Source organism: Pundamilia nyererei, unplaced genomic scaffold (assembly GCF_000239375.1).
Source record: "Pundamilia nyererei isolate P.nyererei 1_Seehausen unplaced genomic scaffold, PunNye1.0 scaffold00020, whole genome shotgun sequence".
In the NCBI taxonomy this organism is placed as follows: Eukaryota; Metazoa; Chordata; class Actinopteri; order Cichliformes; family Cichlidae; genus Pundamilia; species Pundamilia nyererei.
Genome location: NW_005187421.1, coordinates 5,057,373 through 5,084,662, shown reverse-complemented (window position 1 = coordinate 5,084,662; position 27,290 = coordinate 5,057,373). Strand labels below are relative to the sequence as shown.

At 40.1% G+C, this 27,290-nt stretch overlaps 1 protein-coding gene across 2 annotated transcripts in view; it reads left to right on the top strand.

Moving 5' to 3' along the window:
- Positions 1–94: 94 nt before the first annotated feature.
- Positions 95–27,290, top strand: part of cplx1 (complexin 1) — a 63,122-nt gene continuing 35,926 nt past the window's right edge. Inside the window, exons 1-2 of one of the 2 annotated variants that reach the window (XM_005726575.2) lie at positions 95–545; positions 1,317–1,435. In XM_005726575.2, coding sequence (XP_005726632.1) covers positions 1,405–1,435 — 31 coding nt within the window. In that variant the 5' untranslated portion in view covers positions 95–545; positions 1,317–1,404. Of the gene's footprint in view, positions 546–881; positions 1,087–1,316; positions 1,436–27,290 lie in introns of those variants that run through there. The other variant, XM_005726576.1, reaches the window with a different exon arrangement.

Below are 27,290 nucleotides of genomic sequence, written 5' to 3'. Positions count from 1 at the left end.
AAATGTTGTGTCTCCTAACACCCCCAGCCTATAGCTGATATTCTGCACCACCGTTTTAAGCACACACCGAGTCCCCCTTCTCGTTTCAGAGATGGGAGGGCGGGCTGTAGGACCGAGCAGCCAGCCAGCGTCAGGGCTGAATAATTGATCTCTCTCTATCGGTCAGGGGGACGTTAGTGGGACGTTTCTCTCTCCATCCCTCCATGTGATTCATTCGCTGCTTCCCATCACAGTGTTAACGGCAGCTGCTTCACCCTCCGCAAACCGCCACCCCCTCCACTCCTCCTCCTTGTCTCTACGTGTGAGTGTGAGTGAGTGAGTGAGTGCAGGAAGACGAAGCGGCAAGCAGGAGGAAGCACCAAGGACGTCCTTTTTCCAGCCCCGGGAGACGGAGATGCAAGGAACGAGCAGTTAGATTAGCCCGTGCTGCTGTTGCCTGCTGCAGGATAAGTTCGTTCCGGAGGGTACTGCAGCTGAAGCTCTGCTCCTCGATCCGTGCTCGGTGTGTGTGTGCCAGGAGAATTTCATTCAGGCGCCGGACGGAGGTAAATCGACGCTTGATGCGGCTGCTTCAACACAAGCCAACGGTTTAGGGAGCTATCCACTCGCAGTGGTGCTGAAACCAGGCTCGCAGCTACTAGGAAGTGCATGTGTGCCTCTCCTTTCACACAATCCCAGCACATGCATGCATAAAAGGGGGGTCATTTTGAACATATGTTCCAACTGCAATTTCAGCTGTAGACATGCGTGCATAGCTCGATATTTCTGCTTCATTAACGTGCGAGTAGCTTTTTCTTTTTTCTAATGTTGAAGCGGGATGGCTGAGTCCACGTCCCTCCAATGGAGGATGGAAAGTTTTACCACATGATCAGGAAAAATACACAGGAGTGGTTTAGTCCGGGATTCACATGCGTGACAGCAGACCGTCCTGCCAGACTGAGGGTCTTTCACGGTGCACTTTCTCAGAAGTGCTCTGACTGCAGGCAAAGCTTAGCCGTACACGGTTTGAACGATCGTCAGCTGTCCTGGAAAATATTTTAAAGCAAAACGTTCGCAGATAAACCGCGAGCAGTAGTTTCTGAGCTGGTCAGTAGTTGTGACATGTTTGGCGCTTTTGTGTTCGAACCATTGACCTCGGTGCCCTTCAGTTGGCGCATCGAAGAAATGTGTTTTACACGCAAAAGCACCTCTTGCAAACATTTCAGAAATCACCGTTTCATATTTCAGCTTAACAAATGTAGTATAAAGAGCGTCGACTGTAGCCTAAGCTGAATACACGTCTCCGTGCTTAACGTGCTTGTCGTTTTAATTTGCAGATCTGGCAACAAAGGACTTCTCATCTTCCGCAACTATTGAATGTAACATCGCTCGGATAAGGAAGGCAGGGAATTAAAAGCCATCATCATGAATTTCGTTATGAAACAAGCGCTGGGAGGTAAGTTCTTCCCTTTTTATCCGCTGTAACGACGGATGTGATGAGTGTGAGTCCGCCGATGTTTCTGCTTCTTGTAGAGGTTTAATTACTCTCCAAAGTGATTACTTTTGTATCCAACACCCTCCTTTTCCACGCAAACATTATTGGATTGTCACATCTCAAGAATGTCTCTCTTTTTCTTTCCTGTTTTGCGCTTTGGTGCTTTTTTGCGCATTTCTTCCACATCTGCTGGTTGGTCTTTGCGCGCGTGGCGCAGTTGGCCCCTGTGGCGCATACTTCAGTGAGCTCATGATTTCTAACGCGATTAAACCAGTGCAGTCAAAGGGGCATTTTATGTTCGAAGAAGTTCAAATTTTTCACCAAGACGAGTTAAAAACGTTTTTATCGTTTTTCAGTCTTACCCATCAAAAACGCAGAGATGCCTTTTGACCGGGACTCTGCAGCGACTCCTTATCACGAGATGCTGAACGCACATTTTCCACCTGAGGAAGAAAAGATAATCAAGGCACAATCTAATCTTAAATAATTTCATTCCCGCGTGCAGGCACGGGGGTGATTTTCTAATGGCTTGTGCTGCAGTGAATCCCTGAACATGTGAATACCAAAACAGAGTAATGAATTTTGAAGGGGTATGAACTTGTTATGAATATGCAGACAGTGCAGTGGAAGGTGAAATGACGGAGATGGTTTTCACAAAGCAGCGGATGGTTCGTGATGATTCGTGGGACAGTTCAAAGAATGAAAGTGGTTTAACTTCCCCCTGAACAGCAAAGGTAACAAAAGGCTGTTTGACTTTTCAAGCACATGTAAGCTGCGTTTGCGGAGGTCGCTTTGTGATCAGAGCAGTTAATCTCTCCAACTGCGTAACGTCTGTTTTCGACGTTACGCAAAATAAATTTAAAAAAAAAATTGTAAAACTCGATGACGATGTGAATTATTTTATCGAGGGAGGATCCAACATATTTTAATATGAATCACAGTAAATTTCTTTGAAACGTAATGTAGTACATAATGTATGGCGGGGAATGTTCTTCTGATTGTCTTTATTCATGAATATATAACAGAATGGCAACATTTTCGCTGAATGCTGGATTTAAAATGATGCTCCTGGTATCTGGTGTCATTTTGTGAACTTGTCATTTTGCCAGTTGGACATTTTTTTTTAATTTAATTTAATTTTTTGTCAGTGGCTCATTAATATGATGACTATGCTACAATGGCTTCTTCTTCTTCCATGTACTCTTTAGCCTTTACATTCCTATAGGAGACAAAAACCTGCCTACTCCACTTTTCTACAAGGAGGTCTCTTCAAATATGTGCATTCATTATATAGAACATTAAAAACATTTGGATGGAAACTACTAATTAATCATTTACAGAGTAATCAAGTGAAACGCACAAATCAAGCTTTAGTTATTTATTTTAAACATCACAATTCTTTGATGAGCAGGTATTTGTTATTAAAATGTTACATTTGGGGATTGAATTTCATTTCTTGCAAAATGTCTTTTTAAGGCCATACAGTTTTACAGCTGGATACCCCCACATGTTTGAATTGTGATTCATTTTTACACCACTGTAAGACTCAGAAATCCCACCCTGGCAACCCTCCACTGCCCACCATATGGACAGCTACACATGCATGTTTTTAACAAGTTAAAAGATTTGGAGAGCTAGTCGCTGGTCAAATGCAGTGAAACTGTGAAATGCAATGCTAGTGTATTACAGTAAGACAAAGCAAGCATGCTAATATTACTTTTCCCACAGCAAGAAGATCAGCTCATTGTCTGTCTCACAGACTTTTGTTTCATGAAGCTCTAAAAAAACAAACTAAAAGCCAGTTTGAAAATTACTGTTACTGGACGTCCTGCTTGCCACCTTTTCCCCGATTCTTCTTCTTCCGCCATGATCTCCAGATCCTTAGCTAACATCTTCTTAGAGGTAGCTGAAGATCACTGTTGGGTTGCAGTTTGACATAGTGCCCTAAAGGCTGTTGTAACCAATCATCCCAAGTTACATCATGCAAAAACAGGAGCAGCATAATGCTCCCTGTTACTAGTCAGGGTAGCATCAAAGCAATCTGGAGGCATTTACTGAATAATCAAGTGAAATGCAAGGTGAAATGGGTGCGTAATCTTCTTTTAAACCTTGAGTGCACAGCTTTTGTCTCCCACTTCTGGCAATGATCATCATCAGAGGCACAATGACAAGTGCAGATGACAAGGACTTTTTAAAAAATATACCTTCATCGCTCCTCTGAACAGCAAATTTCTTTTAATCTCAAATACCTGAAACTTTTTTGGGGATCTTCCTACTTGCTGTTGCTTCTCTCTTCAGTGATGTAAAAGCAACCATCACTGATGTAAAACACACAGCTACTTGTGTTCCAGTCTATACGATCCTAGACAAATTCGTTAAGAAATTGTTATGATTCAGGCAAAGAAAAACCCATAGAATACTTATAATTCAATGGCACTGATGATTAATATTGCATCGAAAAGTCTACACATGTAAAATATTTATTATATGTACTTACGAAGCTTCCTGTTTTGTGTTTTTGACAGGTTCCGTAGCAATGTGTTCATCGTGTGTTCAAACATTTGGCTGTTAAGTTAGTGGGTGTCCTGGGAGCTGCAGGTGCCCACTGCCAGGCTGGTACAAAGCTCCCCGTCAATAAAAACGAGTCAAATCTGCTGAACCGCACATAAAAGAAACTGCACACATGAGGAAAATCAGGCAGGCTGTGCCAAGGTCTTCACCTTGAGCAGAGTATTTCTTTCCATCTCGGGGAGCAAGTTTTTTGTTTCCTTCTTAAGAAGTAATGAGTTTTTAGTGTGCAGTGGATTAGCTGTGAGCTATTATCTCACTTCTCGTTCTCTCTGCGCGCTCTTAGGAGAAACTCACACTCCATCTGCTCCCATCTAGGCACCGATCTGTGCTCTGTCTGTTTCATACGCTGAAGAGAAAGGTCGCCTTGCAAGGTGTACTCATCTGCCATCCGCGAACCTTTTGTCCTTTGAAATGCAAGTCATAGATCAGGAGGTCTCAAAAATGTTTTCATGTCAAGGATCCATGCAGAGAAGACTTTGAAAAAGATGTTGGAACAAAGACGCTGGTTTGTGTTTGTGTGTTTACTCTGTCAATCAAAGTTTGTGAGTACTGATAGAGTAATGATGCTAACTAGTGGTAACTACATACTCCATCCTCAACCCCTCATCCTCCATTTTGGTGTATTTTGACATATAACTCTGTGCAACACTGAGCTGTGAGGCAGGAGACACCCAGAGAGGCAAAAACAGAAGTTGTCACAAAACATCCTCACTGTTGCACCTATATCCACTTCTACCCAAGTCCCCTGCTATCATAGAGAGTATAAAAGATGTGATGTCACTCACTGGCAGTGTTGATCAAGTTACTTGAAAAAAGTAATCAGTAACTAATTACTGATTACTTCCCCAAAAAAGTAATCCCGTTACCTTTACTGATTACTTATTTTCAAAAGTAATAAGTTACTAGTTACTTTTTAAAAACACGATTTACAACCTGAATAGGTAATAAAGCGATAGATCTTTCAGCCCAATTCTACTTTTTCTGCATAATCCATCATACAAAATGTAATCAAATGGAAAAGTCTCTTTTTTTAAACTTGTTTTATTAGTTTTAATCTTTTAACTTTATGCATCAAGCAAAAATTTAATTATATGCACCATTCTCTGACTTGAATAAATTAGTTTAACATCTAAACCTATTTTCTGCACATCCCAGCACATAAAATAAAATATTTTTTGTGTTTACACTCAGTCTTTCAAATAGATGCAAGTAAAACACAACAGACAATAAATAAAGTCAAAGACTAGCGGTCCTGTTGCTCTATTTTCACCTGTAAAGCAGGAGTGGGGTAGGCGGAGGTTTACCCTGGTGCAGGTGTGCCGCGGTCAGTGGAAGAATCCGCGAGTTTCTCTGTGAGTTTCCCATTATGTCGTAGCTACTCGGTGCTTGCTCGGAAGTTTAGGGGTTTTTTTCGCTGTAAAAAGAAGTTTTCTTCCCACGCACAACGGACGCTAATGTTTTTGTCACTTTTTATGGAATCAAACTCAAAGTAAGGTCAGTACTTCCACGCTTTAAACGCTGCACACTCATACTCTCTCCTGACTCGACATATGATCCATTGTTGATCGGCACACAGCTGTTGTCACGAACGGCGCACTCGCTTACGTCACTGTCAAGAGACATTCTCGCAAAAAATCACGGTTTTAGTAACGGTAATCTAATTACTGTTTTTGCAATAGTAATCCCTTACTTTACTCGTTACTTGAAAAAAGTAATCAGATTACAGTAACGCGTTACTTGTAACGTGTTACTGCCCATCTCTGCTCACTGGCGAGTAAAGTCCTGTTATGAAGCCTTAAGCTGTGTTTTTTCACCTTCACCATCTTGGTTGCTTGAAACTGGACACGGCAAGGGAGTGGTGGATCTGTGTCACGCGGTGGAGTGCCGGTGTGTTTGTTAAAGCAGACCCAAAAGCAGACACTGGAGGCAAGGAGCTGGTTTGCAAACAGAAGGTGAGCCTTTATTTAGGCTGAGAACATGAAACTATGAAACACCAAGCATAACTATGAAAAACTATGACAAACCTATGACTGACCATGATAACAAAAGGTTATCATAGTCAGACGCCCTGACAATGAACAGTAAGAGACAAAGGACTTAAATACACACATGAGGTGATCAGGGGAAGTGGAGACACATGAGGAAACAGTTGACTAGGATGAACATAATGATGCACAGGAAATGTAAACTAAAACACAACGACATGAAAACTGGACTTTCAAAATAAACAGGAAAACATGACTAGACACAGGCATGACAGCATTAACCAGGCAGACCAGAAACATGACACATAAGACACAATAAACAACAATGGGAACTTTAATACATGGGAAGACGACCCAAAGGAGATCTACTAAACAATGAATAATAACTACAACTAAGGAACCTAGGACCTAATGCCAAAAGGACTAACTATAAACAATGAATATCAAAATACGACCCAGGACTGTGACAATCTGACTGTGAATTTAAGAACACTGCACCCTGATCGGTTAAAGACTTGTGATTCAGAAGTTGTCGACTACCCTGGATGATCCTCCATTCTGACTGTTATACTGACTAAAACTTACAAAATGAACTTCACACTTTAATCAAAATAACCTGAAACTAACATCAGAGTCCTTAAAATCATCCGGAAAATATTTACTGAGGTCAGAGAGTGAGGGAGGTGCTCCACAACACCCTAAACCAGCGGTCCCCAAACCCCGGGCCTCGGACCGGTACCGGTCCGTGAGTCATTTGGTACCGGGCCGCGAGAGTGAGACTCGGGTGTGAAATGTATGGTTTTCAGGGTTTTTATCGTTTTTTTAGCGTTATTTTGTTATAGTTTTTTGTTTCGTTAACTCTGTTTTCCTGGGTCTTTTCACGTGTGTTATGAATAAATCTTCTTTTTTTCGGTTCCGTTACTAGTTTTATTTTGTTGTATTTATCCGCGCCACCTTAAAGGCTGGTCCGTGAAAATAATGTCGGGCACAAACCGGTCCGTGGCACAAAAAAGGTTGGAGACCGCTGCCCTAAACTATTCAGATCAGTTTCCCAAATGTGAATTTAATCATTTATTATTCATTTATTTCTTGATTATTAACTGGATGGTGAAACTTAGTATGTCAGCTAGCTCGGAGAACATGACTAAATAATCCTGCCATGCCCAGTGGCTGGGTGTTATCTTTCTGTGGTAGCGTAACAGTTCATTCCTCTGACTAGTCAATATGCCACCTAGTGCACCATAGTGCTGCAGTGACTCTTTCTGGTGTGGTCTATATTGAACAGATCAAGGTAGCATAATTAACTGTCTTCTGCTGTTTCTAGTCACTTTTCACAAATATATCATTTTAAACTCACCTAAGACAGCTAATCCAGCTATGAAATGATTAAGTCATTCATGTGCTTTCTTTCATTTGGCCTCCTTAGGCTAGTTTGAAGATTATGCATATCAGTTTTTAAGTGTCAAAAATAATTGCTTTTGTTAATTTTGCAGGATTTGTTTTAAGTGTTGTTTTAAGTGTTTATATGAGGGATTTTACGCTTGTTAATATTTTAAACTAATGTTGAGAGTAACCACAATCAGATGTGTATAGCAGAACAAACAGTGTTTGCAATAACCAAAATAAATCTGCTAAAAGAGATTCTTAATTTGTGCTTCACAGACAATCTGGCAACTCACGTGATTTGTGACAAACACACTAAACATATGGATTTGTATTTTCACAGTGAAGGTCCAGCGTCATGCTAATTACAGAGAAACAGTAAAAAGGGTGAGGACACAATGAGTGTGACGAAGAGTTTGACTGTGTGAGTGTGTACAGTCTGTGTTTGATTGACATCACATCACCCTATCATTAGCCGTCATGTACCAGTGTGGGTGAAGCAAATTCATCATTATTATTATTAAAACATGTAATCCCGAACAAAGCTGAACCCAGATTCAAACTTTTATCGAGCCAGAATAAAAACAGCGTGAGAAAGAAGTGAAAAAGAGAAAGAAGCTTATGAAAGTGAGACCTTCTTCCTAAGCATGCAATCCTTCTGTGTGTTTGGCTTTGTTTACATCAGGTTTAGCTCTCTAACCTTCACTTCTCCAAGGACATATTTCAAAACGGTTGCTGCTTCAAACAGTTATGTGTGGTGGAAATATGACACAAAATAAAAGGTTTCTTATGCACATATTACAATGTACAACTTGTATGCAGACTAAACATTTTATTGGGATAAATCCCACCCTGAACTTCCTGGATCTGTGTTTTAGAACTGCTTGATACAGCTCATTAGTGTCACATAGGGAGAAAAAAAATCAGGACAAATGAGGAATTGATTTGATCTCCATTGCTGTTAAAGCAATGTGTGCATGTTTGTGTGTGCATGTTTGTGTGTGCATGAAGAGCTCTTATCTCAAAAACGGGAATCCATGCCAGGGGGCAGAGGGAAGGATTTATTCCAAATGACATCATCAAAAGTGCTCGTAAAGAGAAGTCAGCTCTCTCACTCTCACCTCTTTCTCGCACTAAGGCTGCAGTTCCATCTCCTTCCTCCTCCCCCCTTCTCTTCTGGCCTCCTCCTGCCCTCAGCCTTGGAAGTAAATGAGGTGTAGGAGGAGATGAAAAGTGACAAATTGATCTTTAAAACTTGGTGTTTTATCATCAGCCGCTGACGGCAGATGTTGTAAAGTCACGCTGCACTGTGGACCGGCAGAAGCTGTAATCTCTCTTTAATTGGAGTTGTTTTCTGTCCTCAGCAGCCTCTGAGTCTCTCTCTCGCCTTCCAGCCTGACCTCAACACAGAAATGACAATAGCAGCTGATTTCTTTTTTTTTTAAGGAAGTTAAAATGACTGGTGCACATGCATGTGTACATAAGTGCATGTAAAATGTCTGACCTTTGTAGAAAGGCGACAGAAGTGGTGGAGAAACTCATTGCAGGAGAAAGTTTGGACCACTCAGCCTCATATGAGAAACTATAAGCCACTGAGTTTGCAGCTATGGATGCTGTTCAAATGTGATGAGATGGATGGTTCCCCCAATCCTTTTTTATTGAAGGTGACTTTTTTCAGTTTTTCATTCACTAGCGGCTTGCTAGCTTTCAAAGCTCATCATTCTCCGATTTCTGTTTTTTTTTCCTTCTTTGCCATCGCATCATCTGATTAGCTGAAGTTGTGGTAAAAGGTCATAGAAAAATGATTTATACAATTTTATGATTTCTAAAATTTGTATTTATTGGAAGTTTCAAATCATACTTAAAGGTACATTTTGTAATGACCCTTTCACCACCAGGGGGCAGCGCTTTACCTCTGAGTGTGTTGATGTTGTTTGATGTGTGCTGCTGTTTCACTTTTGATATTTTTTGTTTTTGCCCGGCTGCCACTGAAAGTTATTCATGTGCCTGGTTAAATTAAAGTTACACCAACTCAGTGTACCATCTTGTGGTGCAGGGTGGTATTACGCCATCACTGACACAAACTGGAACAGAACGTTCACCTCCAAAGTAAAGGTTGTGGCTTATTTCTCCAGCCAACATGCTTCAAAATGTGCAACTTTTACTTTGAAGGTAAACAGTCTCTGTTTTCTGTACTCTGTACTCAATTTCACCACTGCTAGCAACCAACCAAGGTTTTGGTTGCATCACTGTATCCCTCTTTGAGACCAAACCTTTACTCCACCTCGTGTCACTACCTCTCTCACTTCCACATCACCCCCTCCACCCACCCTCCCAGATCAGCTCCCTAAGCCTCTCTTATTTTACTGGATCACTCATTTTATCCCTTCTTTGCTCTCCCATCCTTCAATTAAACTTTCCATCTATTTCTTTCCTGCCGTCCTCCTTCACCGATTACAGTAAATCTGAAGGGCGAGGCAAAGAAACCTCAATCAGGCAGCCACAGGGGAAAGAAGGATATGTTTGTCTGAATATGTGTGTAGGTGTGTGTGCATGTGTGTGTGTTTCTTAGTGTGTTTTTTGTGCGTGGTGACAGAGGGATAGAGAGGGAGTGAGCTAGAGGGAGAGAGTGACAAAGTCTGTGACAAACAGAGAGACTAGGGTGGACCTTAGTAGTTGGCTTTAGCTGGCATTAGATGATAAGGTAGGTGTGTGTATGTGTGTGTGTGTGTGTTTCTGGGTTTTTCTTTTGGCTTTCCAAGTAAGACTACAACAGAAATGACAAACACACAAACAAGCACAAACAACATGAAACTGGCAAACAATAGATGCATGAACACGGACACACACAACCAAGAGAAAAACATCACATTCAAAGTTAGTGACATGATAAACAAACCGAGGATCATACACACACACACACACACACACACACACACACACACACACACACACACACACACGCACTCTGGGGCCATAATCAGTGGGATGCGACGGGCCTCGTGCCCCCAGCTGTAAACCACAGGAGGGCAAACTGCACCACAACAATGCAGATACAGCAGCCTGCAGCTTCACATATCCACTTGGCAAACATGTAAACATTCTCTAGACAAACTTCTGTGTCAACAGATAATAACACTAGGGAATGCCAATACCAATATACACATTCGAGGGACGTAAAAGAACGCCCACAATACTGTCAGTTTTCAGCTCCAGCTCTTCTTTGTGACACGTTTCTTATCTCATAGGTTACTTGTGATTTACCAGCAGTATGTGATTTAAAAGAGAAAATGATTTTTACGTGTACATTTTGTGTACAATTGCTGTCAAACATAGCGACTACCTCTGAAGTGCGTATGGACTGAAGGTAGTCCTCAAGAGTAGTTCAGCTTTTTGTTAACAAAGGTCAGAGACGTGAACCAAGAGCGCACAGTATCAGGTACGGACAGGAAGAATATTCTAACATTCAGGCATCCAGTGATTTCCAAATGGGTTTCCATAAAAACTGGAAGACAAACAGACCTATCCTAATTTTCTATCTGCTGTTAAGATCTGAGTCTCAGTGTTTATCAGAATTTCCAACTGATCATAGTTATGTCATATCTCATTGCATCCCTCTGATTCTCAGCGGTTTACCTAAAAATAATGTTTGGTACTCATAAACACATCTGTATATTTGTACTGATTACTTCACTAGGCCTACTGAGAAAAAGAGAAAAATGTGCAAATTATTCTATGGCCAAGCTAAACTTTTATGACTATGTGCAATATTACAGTCAGTATAAGCACTAAACATCTGACGAGTGGAGGGACACATAAGCCAATCTGACGGTTCCGTCATAAGCTCATCTGTAGTCGTCACACATAAAAAGCTTTGAACCACTGCTGAAAATAACAGCATCGCTACATTTAGCCGCACAAATACTCACATAAAGTGCGTATGTTAAGCTAACGTGGGTGCCGTGTTTGTGTGACAATACAGTCCACATAGAGTTGTGCAAAAAAAAAAAGCATTAATTTGAAGTGTCATGACTAATAGTGACAGTGTTACTGTGGCTGTGCGATTACATAGGTGATAAAACATAATTATCCTAAAGGATTAATTAGGATTAGCTGGAGAACCCTGGAGCATATATGTCTGTATGAAGATATATAACTCCCACATGACCTTACTCACCCGCTGATGCTGTTTGCTCGTTGAGACAGCGCCATGAGTTTCTGTATTGCACATAATTACTTTTGTGCTTTCAAATCACACTTTTCTTAGCACTAATGTGGATTTCCTTTCCCTCAAAGAATCCTCAAACAAACCTACATTTGTAAATTAATGGCTCTTCCGTGCCCTCTACTCCATGCTTTTACTCTTTGCTTGTCCTCATAGAGTTCTGCCTTTCGTCTTCCACCCCACTCATCCTCACGCTCTGTCCACTCTCACTAATGAGCCTTAGAGCTACAGGCATGACCTCCATCCTCTTACTGTCCTTAAACAGAGCAGCCTTTGCACTGATAATAGAGAGTCAGTTTTAAAACTGTAAAGGCACAATTTTCTTTTTTTTAGTTATTCTTTCATTTAAACTATTGAAAAACAGGAAACTGAAGTGCGATCGTAAAGCAGCTGAAGTCCTGCCGGCATGCTTGTGTTATTGCAACAAGCTATTTTGGTCCATCAGGCCTGTAATGAAAAAAAAAATCATCCGTTTTAAAACATAACTTATTTTATTTAGAAGAGTTGACTATTAAACCACAAGCTTAGATAACACAACATGTAATTTCAACATGACACACTTCCTGCTGGATTTCATGTAAAACCTCCGTGCCCGAGTGTGCAATCTCCGTGAACAATTCAGATGAGTTTCTTCACACTTAAATGGCTTTCCGCTGACTTGGCATATAAAGAATAATGTTTTATGGTGGATATTAACCAATTTTAAGTGAATTCAAAGAAATGAGGCAAGAAGGAAGGCAATGTAATGCTGATAAATTGAGCTGCGGTAATGATATCTGCCATTTTTAGACACCTCCGCTGCAGCAGTTTTTATCATGCGTGGTGCAGAGACATTTTTTTTAAGAGTGCACATTTCTGAATACACAATTCAGCTCCTTTGAACCACAATGTGACCAACTGCTGTATTCTGGCAGGCTTTATAAATGCATGTTTCAATTATTTATTGTTGTACATATCCCCTTGAAGATGAATTGAATAACTGGAAGAAAATGCATGGATCAGTGGATCAATCTTTACATGTGAAAAATAAATCCCAAATTGCTCACTGTGTCTGGAAACATTTTAAACTGAGTAATTCTGATATATCTTAATCAGATTCCATCAAAATTCGCTAACTTAAAAACATCAACAGTAACGTGGTTCTGAACTACATTATTGTGTAATGGGATTTAAATGTAATATACTAGAAGGCGAAAAGGATACATTACCACCTTCAAATGAAATGTAATATATTTCTATCAGGAGCTGACAGATGTTAGACAAAGGCTAGATGCTAACTGCTTATTTGTGTACTCGGCTCTAAAGTTATACTTAAGAAACACTTTCAAAATCACCATGAAAAAAGGAAGAATTTCCACACAAAAGATGATTTTTTTCCCTCCACCTGGCTGAACTGAAAGGGCCAATTTAAAAAAAATGCCTGCCTGAAGATGATTGATGTATGGATGTTTTACTTGTCATCATGGTCCAGCAAGTCACCCTGAAGGCCTTCATGTCAGACTGTGTTTTTGTCTGGGCGATGATCACAGAGCAAGTGACAGGGACTAACCTGGGGGAATTTTCTGAAACTCAAGTTACAGCCCAGTGGTTTCAAAATGGTGTGCAGAGCGACACTGGTGTTCCGTGATACAAGTCCAGGTGTGGCATGGGATTTAATGACATCAGATACGCAAAAAGTGAATTTATTGTGTCAGCTTTGTGTGCACTTATGTCCCCTTCTGTCTGTTGTGATGAGTCACTATCTCACAAGTTATGTGAGTGAAGAAGAACAATAATCGCATTCTTCTGTAGGCAAAACCACAACTAACTAACAATTCAGATGACCACTTAAAAAACATCACAAAGGCTACCAGCCAGTGTTACAGCTGCAGCTGGACCAGAAATGTAAGCAGCCCTTTCCTGTCATCTGTCAGGGGAAGTTGGCCAAAGCACTTACTCATATGGTATGATTGTTGGAGTTTTCTCTGTTTTCTTTTTATTATTGTAGGGTCTACCTTACAATATAAAGTCCTTGAATTTAATTGAACTGAATTAAATTCTGATTTGGGCACTGGCCATTCTTTTTAACAAATCATCCATCATAGGTTTTGAAGCAAATCGAGGTGTATACACACAAGGATACTGTTATCATTTAAAAAGGAAAATTATCTTCCCTTAACCTTGAATAATTCTGAGTCTAACTGGGGCACACAAATAGTCGCGAATCAGAGAAAATGCCATATTCTTGCACTGTATTACTATCTTTAAGTGAACAAAAAACAAACATCTGAGCCAAAGCAGCTTATCGTGATACATAATAAAATCTCCACTTATTGGCAAAAAGTGTTATATAGTTATATTCCTTATATAGTAACAACAATAGACTGACATTCAGAAGTCTGTGGGGGTTTTCTGCCCTGCAACAATTTGCCGTGAGTGGGCAGCCCATCAACTGCAAAGGGAGTCCCCATGTGACCAACACATCTGTCAATCTAAACTTTTCACTTTTAGCAGGGAAATTCCCTCAGGCTTCTATTGTGAGTGAAGTCATGAAAGAAATAAGCAGAATACAGGAATAAACGCACACCTATTCTGGACACCAAAACAAACATTCTTGTTTAAATGTGGTTAAATGAGGTGAAAATGATCTACAGATCAGGAATATCAATAAGCATCACATAAGAAAAGTGTTTTTGTGCTGGTTTTCTTTAGATTTTTAGACTCATTTCCCCCACATTAATACAGCAGTGTATAAGCAACTTACTGTGCGTATCTGCATGTAGATCAGTGACGTTATCACACACGTAATTAGTGAAAATCTTTCTGCTCTCTTTCTAACATGTCTCATCAGCCTCAGAAACAAAGTTCACTGATAGATGAATCATTTAGTCTTTGTGCTCAGCTGAATATACATTTATCCTTGGTTTGATTATTGCCCTTCACCTTCTTGTTTGAAGAGGTGAGCAAATCCATGTCTCTCGCTAATTAACTGAGTGAATCCATATTTACTAAATAATGCAAATGGCATTACTAGGACTGCCATCGGCATGACAAATAAGCAAAAACACGCGCAGTTTCACCACGTGGCAGTTCCGCTCAGTGAGCCGTGCAGACAAATGAGCCTTTCTGAACCTAAACATACAAACACCACAGTTCTCTTGCTTCTCGGTGCTAATTACAACTCCAAATGGATATTTTTTTGTGCGTGTGTGTGTGATCTTGGCGAGGAGTTCAGGGAATCAAAACACTCCTACCTGCCTCGCCAGAGAGCTGAGAGACACTGTTCTGTGTGAGAGCCACTGATGCTTATTACTGATTCACGCTTTGACCTAGAAAGCAGTTAATAGTGTACGCCGAGCCGGCATGGCACTTAACTATACGCTAGTGAGAGGGATGACTGGATAGCACGCATTAATGTTATGGAGCTCCTACGTGATTGAGTTTGTGCGTGCAGTGTTATACAGTATATCAGCATTATCTGGTAGGAACGGTGCCAACATCTGCAGTTGACTCACCTCTTTTTTTTTATGGACAGGTTTGTGGCTCTCGAGTGCTTTCAAATGTAATGTAAAATATAACTGTATAGAAATTTTAATGTTGTACTTTTGACAGCTTCTGTACATGTACATAACGACTTCACTGCTTAATGTAGAATATGATATCGTTGTTGTTGGCTGATCGCTGACATTTCATACACGTTTGATATTGTTGTCAAATATTTAGTGTAACACCAGCATGGCAGGCTGGATTTGACAGAGAAGTAGTCCTGTACTTGAAAACATTTTCATAATTTTGGATATAAAATTCCATCTGTTCCAAAAACTGCTTCTGTTGTTCTTATATCTCAGAAATTAAAATGGTGAACAAAGATTAGTGTAGCTGAAATGTCAGTTATAAGATCAGTTGGTATGGTTACACCAAACTTCTTTAATTTTAACACGTGGTTTTGTGGCAAAAGTTTGAAAACTACAGTAAACATGCTCGGTAACTGCAAAACTGCAAAACATAAATAAGACAGAAAACTTTTTACCCCATCTTCAAAATCCTTTTTTCCTATTGCTCGAGGTTCATCATCCTTTATCTAAACCATCTCAGCCTTCCTTTTTCCGATGCACTCATTTTTAATTCATCCATCCTGGTCACTCCCATCAAAAATCTTCCATTTTTCCACCTTCAGCTTTGCCCCCTGTCTTTTTGTTCCTTCAAATTTATTCAATAAATCTTAAGAAATATATTCTAAGTCAATTATAATTTCCTCATTGGTTTTATGCATCACCAGTCAGCGTTCCTGACATTTAATCAGACAAAAACTAATCGTGTATGATTTCCTGGCAGTAGGATGACTTTTCCCACCACAGTGGTACAGTGCACGAATGTAAAAGTGAAGCTAAAGGGCTTCCTGCTGGGGCTGCTGCTCTCACCCCAGACACACATAATGGAAGGCATCTTATATGTACTATAATGCTTTGTCCATGCAGCTATAGAAGGCTGTAAAAGGCTTGCTGTATATCGAGGATAGACTTAAATGTAATGTTATGATGGCAAGCACCAAAAGAAATGAATTATGTCGCAGTTCCAATTTAGTTAATTCTAATCTATAGAGAGTATTGTAGGATAAAGACCATAAAATATCCAGTGTTACATACTGGCTGGCTGTAAAAATAAAAGTAAAAGTCCAATGTAAGGAAATGTGTTTATTAATACATTTTTAGAGATTCAAGTTATCCAAAGCCTTAAAATTTGCCATTTTAAGTCTGGTAAGGTTAGTTGGGTTAATTTAGATTCTTTCTTTAGCGCTTTACTTGGTCCCTATGGACCCCAAAACGCTTCACACTACATTCAGTCATCCACCCATTCACACACTGGTGATGGCAAGCTACATTGTAGCCACAGCTGCCCTGGGGCGCACTGACAGAGGCGAGGCTGCTGGACACTGGCGTCACCAGGCCCTCTGACCACCAGTAGTGGGCAGCAGGTGAAGTGTCTTGGCCAAGGACACAACGGCCAAGACTGTTGGAGCCTGGGCTTGAACCGGCAACCTTCCGATTACAAGACAAACTTCCAACTCTTGAGCCACGATCATCACCTTCAACCACGATCGCCACGTATTGTCAGTAATGGTCCTGCATTTGGTATTGGATCAATACCAAATTCTGCAGTATCGCACAGCAGGAAGAGGCCTCGGAGACCACGGTTAATGGGAGCTTTGTTTTTTCACTTTGCCCTCACTCACTTTTTAATTTTCCTTTGCATTTTACATTTACTCAGTTTTAACAACCAAAATGTAATTAATTAGGTTATAATGTGCAGAATTACAACATTAAGCTTGACTGTCCAAAAATAGCAGAACTACTGTCTTTAAATAAGACACCAGAGTTACTTTACAGCTAAATGATGGACCTGTATCATTGTTGCCATAACCTAGTGCTCAACATGGCTCAGACACTTTGTTCACCAAGTGTGAGACACCAGGGGTTTTGACAAAATCAAAGTGCAATACTTGAAGCCCTGGAAATCGGAAAAGGCTGCTCTTAAATTAGCATGTAGTTTGCATTTCAGGCTTTGCACAGTGCACAGAGAGAAGAATTGGCCAGGACATCCTGTCAGAAGCCCAGCAGCATCCAGAACTTTCTGCAGGGGTCAGCAGCTGTACATTTGGCAAACACACACACACACTGGCAGTGGCAGGGCTGTCTGAACCAAGGGCAGAAGGAATCAGTGATGTGTTGTGGCCCGCTGTGCCACCCGTAGGATCCTGATGCAAAGAGACACCGCCTGCCACTGTGACACATGCACTCACCAAGGGGTGAGAAGTTATCAATGGCTGCTGCAGGAGTGTTAGATATTGCAGTTTGTTTTCCTTTGCACAAGTTGGGTTGTGAAGTGAATTTTCATGCACGTGGCCAAGAAGTGGCTGAGTCATTCTGTAACCTTATAAAAACCCCTGCAGATGTAGTGAAGCCAGTTCAATCCATCAAGTGGCAACGGCATTAAAACATACACTCATAAACATATGAATGTCTACCAAGAGTAACATATACACAAAAAAATAAATATGCTCATGAATAAATTTGCCTATAAATGGGAGTCATGTTACTTCCACACACACAGTACAAATATACAACACTTACAAACACAAACATGCCAAACTGGGACCGATTCATGTGTGCATATTGGCATGCATGAAGGCACTAGATGAAGAAATAAACACATACGCTAACACTCGCATGTAACAGTGTGCAGAAACATACATCATAGCACGTTAGCCGCTCATATGCACACCACAGATGGGCTCACTCGCTACCTCGGCAGTGGTTGAATTGTGAGGACACGAGTCATCTGTTTGTCACCTACATTATGCATGGAACACTGTGCCGGCCTCCACCGTCCACTTAATGGCGGTTTAACATCAAGCAACACTGCTTTAGTTTGAGTCAGGGGACTCGGGGAGATTAAGAAGCACCTCTGCAATAACTTTGGGGAAAATTTTGAATATAAAGAGAGGAAAAAAATGTACACAGTGTAGTTAATCAGTTCTGCCGCTAAAAGGCTCTTATTCATAGCAGGAAACTCTCAGTGAATAGGCCCCATTCACAGCAGCCATTCTGACCTGTCTTAGCAGGGTAAACACAGGTGTAATTTATAACATTAATTATAGTTCCATTCTGTTTACTGTGTGTTCCAGTAAGTCAGTAGATACCCTGGCCCTGGAAGCGTATCTGTTTATCTGTCCATTTATTTTATACTGTTTATCCAGTAGACATGAGCAGGCTTTCCTGTCCCGTATCTTTATCTGAATGATACCACGAGTTCCCAAACCAGCAGCTCTACGCTCAACTAAATGTAATGGTCATATTTATTAATTACCTGCACCTGTGTTAATCCTTGCAACAACATGTCAAAATGGCTGCTTCGTGTTGTGTGATGTTGGTCAAATGGCTTTAAACACAATATCGGCGCTGTGGAGAGGAAGACCATCAGATTTATTTGAATAAAGGACACCTTGTTATTGTAAAGTACAGCACAAAGACAGCCGAGTCATCCAGAACTAGTCTGAAGTATAAAATTAAAGTGTACTATTATTAACTATTTACCCAAGCTAATAGCTACTACATCTGTAACAAAGGAGATACTTTTTAAGGCTGTTGCTTAAGGATTTTGTGGCATCCAAACGCTTAGAAGTGCACAAACTGCCAGCTTTACTTCTGGAAAAACTTCTGTTTTTGATTGAGGATCAAGTTTTGTAAGATAAGAATAAGATTAAGATACTTTGTCATTCTGGAAAGATAACATTTCCGTCAGTGACTCTTTATCAACTAATTGTAAATGGCAAAATAATAACAATAAAAAAATAGGAATAAAAAGAGCTATACACAAAACAGGGATATATAAAAATTATTGTGTTTTTATGGTAATGTATGATAATTATGTATAAATATTGTTTTCTGTTTTAATGAGAATCTTCAAAGTGTTGATAGATACAGGCTGCTTAAAGCTGCAGACTACGAAGGCAAGAACACAGTATCTTTTTTAAAAATTTTGTTTTAATGGATTACAGTGTTTAAAAAAAGCTTGTGATAAGAAGACTCTTTGAATTTAATGCAAAATCTGTGGCTGATTATGTAAAGGAAACACTGTTGCCTAAAATATCTATTGTGACGTTTCCCTACTTAGATAATCACTAATTTTCCACTTGGCTCTCTGCTGCAGCACACTGTGCAGCTCTTTCCAATGAGAACAATGTGTAATTCTCTGGCGAAGGCAAAAAGCAACAGCTGACCTTCTCTACACCTTCCTGACCAGCATCCAAAATGGCCGCCCCCTTCAATATGTCATCTTGGCATGGCATTGCTCTCCGCTCCATTGCTGAGGAACATGGGATTTGGGGTGTTTCCCCTTTACGTTGCACGGTGTATCCACAAACATATGGATACACACACATTTCTCATGGAAAACAAACAGGACCGTCAGTTGTATCTACTGCAGGCTGAGCTGCTGTGGGTCCATTAAACTGTTCAGCTGCATTTGTTCTGCTATATCATTAATCACAACACTGCTAACGCCTGCTGCAAACATTGCAGGTGTGCGTTTCTTAACCCTGCACACAGGCATTCATCCAGACATGTTTAGTGCTGTTGTTGTGAGCCCGAAGGATTCACACTGGTGATTTTGTCTGAGATGCAATGAAAGGTGGAGCTGAAAGCCAGCAGATCAAAGAGACACAGCAGAACGCCCACTGAGACTTCCGTGAAGGTTACAAGGCGATTTTCAGCCAGGAAGCAGAACAATTATGATTCTGCTCATCTCAACTCTACCGGTGGAACAAATAGTCAATACCTAGAGGACAGCCATTATCTAAAATATGTGTTCTTTCTTTTAAAGTCAGTGAACAGCAGTTACACCATCTTTAGCTTCCATCACTTGGGTTTTATTTTCTGACTCAAATGAAATAAGGCAGGGTGTACTTAAAGGAGGGAAGTAATTTAATCCTTTAGATCACTGAAGAGAGCTTTGTAAGGTATAGTGGACTTTTGGCCTCCTTCAGCATCTCCCTCATCCATACAGTATTATATCCATACAGAGCCAAGCATACAGAGAGACATGCTTCCATATTTGATATGGATATATTATATCATGAAGACCATGAGAGGATACGTGTGGTTTGATATGATGGATAGGGCAAGTTAGTCAACTCTAATCAAATGTAACTGCATCTGTACATCACTGAGTTCAACATGAATCATGAGGAATCTTTTACTTTTTTTTGGATTAACAGATTTTTTGGGCAAATATTTATTTTATAAATACTAAAACTGGACACAGATGTGCACATGCTTCATACATTTTTGGTAAAGGTAGACCAACATAAGTCTGTCAGACTAGTGTCAGATTTGAGCACACCACAAGTCTAGCATGTCACGAAAATGTAAAAAAACATTGAACTTCACAGAATACAAACAAGTGGAGAAAAATTCTGTCTGTATTGATACTTTGTTTTTGGTCATGACAATTGTTCAGATGTTTTTATGTGATTTTAAATGGCATGTTAGATTCTTGCTATCCAAAATAAACTAAAAACAAACAAACTCATTAGTTTATCTTAATACATCTAACTCTGAATAGGCCCAACTGGCATATAAAGCAGCCATGATCATATGCACTAGTTTAGGTCTAAATACCTTAACATTGCTTTTCCTCTGTTTAATCATGGGCAGTTCTTTCCTCTGTATTTTACAGATATGACTACTGCTGGTTTTTCTTCTTAGTTAATTGGTGTTAACAGAATTCACATGGCTTCCCAGGTGTAGATTAGTCCCTGATTAGCTGGCAGGAATAAAAGCCAACAGGACTTTGGATCCAAAGGACTGCGAGCAGGAACTTTTGTTTTCATCGACAACGCTGTGAAGTCCAGTTCAAACAGAACTGAATCAGGAAGTCATGCATTAATAAAAATTCAAATTCTGCTATTTATGTCACTCTTCCAGCTTATCCCATTCATCTAGATGTTTTCTAGAAGCGTAACTATGAACCTTATCTTTTTGCAGTCTGTACAGGACAAGCTTTATAGCCTGCTGGTTGTCGTATGCCGAGTGTCCTCAACAGTCCTTGGTCTCAAGCACTGCCAAGGTTTCTGTGGTTCGAATCCTGCTGGGACAAGCCAAGCGGAAAATGTATGCACTCACGATATTGTATGGTGGTGGAGATTAATAGCTTGTGGTATTTGGCCTGGTAGCAGTGAACTTGCTGGAGAACGGGACATGAAGATGAGAACAGGATGATGGCGAGCGCCCAATGCTGCCCTGACTATGCTGCCAAGCTCAGGACCACGTTAGCCTCCGTATATTTCGGGGAAGTTTGTACAGACAGAAGTGAAGCACAGGGAGGTAGAAGCACGTTACAGTAGAATGATATTTTTTCTACTTGCTCTACTGTTGTTTAAAAAAGTAGATATGATGTTTAACTAATTTTTGTTTGTCCTGTTCTGATTTTAAGGTAAGTTCATCCAGAAAGTCAGGCAAGTGTTCATTCCCGAATGTCCTTTTATTTATTTTTATATTGATTTAAAGAAGGAAATGCTGTAAAAATAGCACAGCTGATTGAGTATCATGGTTTGTCTCTTTCTGACCTGAAATCCTTCAGAGGGTGGAATCCCTTTTTTATTTATTCCTACTTGAGCACTGAGTCATAACATGATTCATGTATCCTCCAGCAAACTCCTGACCTCAGCTGATGATTGTGGGCAATAAACTCACTAGTCCTGAAGCTGATTAAGGATTTTCCGGTTTTCATACAGCTCTGCTTTGTGGACACCCCCACACACCTAGAGTTTGCCTTCAGCATTTACCTTCTGCAGAGTTTACAACATTTACTATGTGAACTTTTGTCAGTTTTCCCTATACAAGTCTTCAAATAGCAACTACTGCTTTGTAGCAGCAAGGAAGCAATTTGCTTCCTTGATTTACTTTTTGAACAGTTTCTTCATTAAAACAAAAAATCTGTGAAATGACACAAATCTAAGCTATTCTGCCAAATTAAAAGATAACATGATTTATTTTTCAATTTTGCTAAAGTTCAATATTTTACAGATATTGGTTAAAAATACTCGTCTGAGTAGATTTGTATGAGATCCCTTCATAAAAGAAACCAGTAAATCTGGATACTGCACTGTTTCAGTGCTGAATTTGTCTTCATGAAGCAGTTGAATTGTTTAAAGGGAGACCTGTGTGACAACAGAAACACTGCACAACAACAGATTTCAGAAAGAAACTTCATAATAGATTTTTAGCCATTTTGACCTTGTTTTTCATCAGTTCTTCCCCCTACAGTACTAAAGGCAAAGTGCTAAAGATTTTGCTTGGGATACCTTCATATTGTGAACATTTGTGAAGCTACATGCAATATGAGTGTGGAGAAAAAGCAGTTGGGTTGCTGTGAGTGGGGGCGTTAACTTCTACTGACTGCTAAAAGGTTTTATGAAGCTACCTGGATTATTCCACCTAAAGAGCAGTAGGTGGGATTCAAGAAACTGGATCAAACCATCATTGTTGGCAGAAGGGACCTGAGATTAGCTGTTTTTAACTAGTAATGGAAAATTGTGTTTAGCAGCAAGATTGAGACCATAAGTCACTTGACACTGGTCTTTCATCCAGTCATGACCAAGAGGGTGAGAGTTCCCTTCATCAACTAGGTCCCTCCTTCAGCTCTGGGCTGTCTCATTGAACTAGTTCGCTGCAGGCATAACTGTTGGCTCTCGGTGTCGGCATATATGTTCAGGACCTTTAAGCTTCCAGCCAGTGCACTTGAAGCACACTATGTATGCCTCACTGACTCTCACTGACCATTGCCCACAAGGGAAGCAGCTTTTGAGTCACGTGTCTGTGCCATGGGGATGAATAAAAAGAACAAATCTCTGCAGGAACCGGAGTAAAACTTATAGGAACTACACTCTGTATTCAACTGACTATCACTCTAGTGCTTCAGGTGGCTTTTCTCCTTTACTATTTCTATCCAAAAAAAGCCCTATTTTGATATATTTGCTTTTTTATCTGCATAATCTGACATATTTGGTCTTTGCGATAGTAGCATTTTCTCAGCTAAACGGTGTCCACGTTCTGTGCAGTGTTTAACTGAAGGTTAGTTTAAAGAACTGAGCAAATACATCCTCTGTAAGATGCCAAGCCACCGAGAAGAGAGAAACTCCAGGGGAAAAAAAACAGGAATAAAAAAGAAGCCAACTGCCACAATGCAGCGCTAATTAGGTTGCAGATGTGAATTGGATGGCAAGTGCCTCAATTTTGGGGACAGTTAAATGTGTCACTGGCAGGAAAAGAGAGAGGCATCAAATTAGTGTGCCTCGCTTATATCCCTCCCAGCTGAATAATGAATCACTGAGGACATCGGGAACGTATTAAGGTGCAATTTGAACATAAGCGTCACATTAACAAATACCTCCCAACAAAACTAGGACCTCAAGCCACAACAACAGATGCACTAAACTATCAGATTCTGGGTATGTGTGGTGAACATTTAAGAGATATAATGATGTGTTTAGATGGGGGGAAATAATAAGCAAGTTGAAAGGCAGTTTGTTGTTTACATGATTTATTTGTGCATACCTTGATGCAAATAGTCTTAGGTGAGCCTGCCTCTCAGATTTAAGGGTCAGAAATGAGGTGAATGAAAAAGTAGCTCCTGTCAGACATTTATGAGCACGCTGCCCAAGGATGCAGACATGAATAGATTTCATAAGTCTCTAAAAGAGAAGTAGAGATGCACCTTTGCTGTGAAGGTCACTCTCTCTATAGGCATTCAGATCACTGACTCAAAGCTACATATATTTTTAGTGTAATCGTGTCACCTTCCTGACTACTGACTGAAAAAACAAGTAATCAACAACAGCCCGAGGGCCATGCTGCTCTTTCTATTGCCACAGTGATCGTGACAGAGAATTGACAACTTTGTTATCAGGGTAGTGCACAGTTTGCACGCCAATGCTGGTTTTTGTCCTCCAAGACAATAGAGAAGATATCTTCTAAATCCATATCTATAGAGCTACAAAGAGACTTGTCCCACATGCCAAACGAGCAGCATAAAAACCTTGACCTGTCAGAGCAGATAAGAAACAGGACAGCAGCTGTTCAGGAGGAAAAAAGAGTTTATGCACTCGTATGCTTCAGAGGTAACAATTTCAGGCAATAAAGTGTGTCTTCTTTAAAGTAGTGCACAAGGATGGGGCTGTTATTTTAAGAAAATATTTACAACTGCTGAGATTAAAGTCATTAAAGTCAAAATGGGTGCATAAAAAAGTATAAAAGTATTTTTAAAAAAAGTATAAAGTCATACATTTGCCAGAAAAATAGTTATAAATATATAAGAAAAGCTCAGAAATTCTCCTGAACTGAAGCTACACATTCATCAGAAACGCATTAACTGGCTTTACGTGGCACATTTATCACACCACAGACGTGAAATGCCACCCAGTCACTTCAGTGTGGAGGTGCATCTGTGTGGGTTATGTAACTAGCAGCATCTTTGCATCTGCCCATTGCCTTGTAGGTGTTGTTAAACAGAACCCATCAGAGCATCCAAACAAGTTTGTTCTTTTGTCCTGCGAAAGATCCAGTACACACAAATGTCTGCTCAGGGGAATTTCTGCCTTCCTGGCTTCTGAGTAGTAGGCTTTCATTTGATTGTGTCGTCTACTGCAGGCATAGCAGTAAGCTTGGTGTCTGCGCTGTGATGAGGTTGATTCAACCTTTTAAACTGAAATCTTATAGTTACTTGACAAGAAACTACATGTTTATCTCTCAAATCTATCACCAACATTCTCAGTGAACACATACTGCTTGTTATTTTGTATCCAAAATGTATGTACTCATGAAAACTTAAATACTGCATGTTGATTACCAGCTATTTGTAAAAAATAATAATAATAATTTGTGTGAAATGCCGGTGGTGGAAAGTGATTTTTGTGTTTTTAAAATGTACTTTTTTAGCTGGTCTTTAAAATTAAACAAGAAGAAATGCTTTAAAATGTTTTAACAATAATGAATTTATGTCACAACCTCAAATCTATATTGCATCAGTTACGTTGTTTCCGATTCACATATATTTTCGCTGTCTCACAGCTATGTCACTAATGAATGACGATCTTTGATATTTGTACCTCTTAACAGTTCGCTGATCAGCCTGTAAATGCAGCAAACTGCCATTTTACCTCCAGAGTTACAGAAGGAAAAACAGGTTTGAGATTTCAGACCTTTGAGTTTATTTCCACGTTAAAATTTAAGATACACCGGCAGAAAACAAAGCACTGGGGAGTACAATAAAGGTTTCATTAGAGCTATTCATTTACCAGCTAATGCATACATGCCAGCAACCACAGTCCATTAGGCTGAAAAATGTATGTGCGCTCACTCCCCATATAGGCTCACTCTGCATCAATCACATTAGTTTATATCTTTACTAAACTTTTACTTCATTTATCTTCAATGCAGATATCGTTAACATTTCCAGGGACATCAAAGACTCACAATAGGCAACATTTACAAAAAGGAAACAGAAGAAATCCTAACAGGAGGTTACACTTGAAGGCTGTTGTGTGTTCTTGTGCTTGTCAAGCTCAGCTCAAAGCTGAGAAAAACACAATGAGAGTCAGAAGACGTGATGAAGAGCATGCAAATGAGAGAGGGAGAGAGTGATTTGCAAAGCAGCACTGATGGCATGCTAATGTAAAGCTGCTAATTAATGAGGGTTCTAGCTGGTGTGAAAAATGAGATGATACTGAGTCACGTGACATAAGAAGTTTTGATTAATTAGTTTTCTTTTGTTTTCGCTGTCAGGGGGCAACACTTGAATAACGAGAGAAACGCCAAAGTGGCAATACGTCAAAGAGGCCTTACGTTTGAGTCGGCAGATTAAAAACAATACTGTAGCATCAAGTTAACTAAAAAGCCACACCAAAGGGGCAAATCTCTGCTGTTGCAAAACACCAAGGGTCAGTTTTCCCTTCGCTATTTTGTAGCGTTGATAATATAAGTCATCTTGTTGATTTTGATTGGATTATATGAGAAGAAATTATCCTTCTCTCACAAGATTCTTAACAAAAGCACTTTGATTGGAGCAGTGCTAGAAAAAGAAAGCTGTACTTTGAAGGTCCTTTTGCACTCAGGTTACTATAAGCTCTATAAGCACTTACTCACAAAAGTGAGTGCACCCCTTACATTTATGGAAATATTCTATCATATATTTTCATGGGACAACACTGAAGATATGACACTTTAATGCAATGTAAAGTAGTCAGTGTACAGCTTGTATAACAGTGTAAATTTGTTGTCACCTCAAAATAACTCAACATGCAGCCATCATTTGTCTAAACCACTGGCAACAAAAGTGAGTACACCCCTAAGTGAAAATGTCTGAATTGCGCCTAAAATTTCAATATTTTATGTGGCAACCATTATTTTCCAACACTGCCTTAACTCTGTTGGGCATGGAGTTCACTAGAGGTTCACAGGTTGAATCATCTTCCACTCCTCCATGATGACATCATGGAGCAGGTGGATGTTAGACACCTCGCCTTCCTCAACCTTCCATTTGAGGATGCCCCACAGATGCTCAACAGGCTTTAAGCCTGGAGACATGATTGGCCAGTCAAGTACATTTACCCTCAGTTTATTAAGCAAGGCACTGTTTTTTTTGGAGGTGTGTTTAGGGTCATTATCATATTGGAATACTGCCCCATGGCTCATTATCTGAAGGGAGGGGATCATGCTCTGCTTCAGTATATCACAGTACATGTTGGCATTCATGGTTCCCTCAATTAACTGTAGTTCCGCAGTGCCAGCAGCACGCATGCAGCCCCAAACCGTGACACTCTCATCACCATGCTTGACTGTAGGCAAGACACACTTGTCTTTGTACTCCTCACCTGGTTGCCGCTAAACATTCTTGACACTATCTGAACCAAATAAGTTCATCTTGATCTCATCAGACCACAGGTAATCCATGTCCTGAGTCTGCTTGTCTTCAGTAAACTGTTTGCAGGCTTTCTTGTGCATTATCTTTAGAGGAGGATTCTGGGAAGACAGCCATTTGATGCAGTGTGCAGGTATGGTCTGAACACTGACAATCAATCAATCAATCAATCAATCAATCAATCAAGGCTTTATTC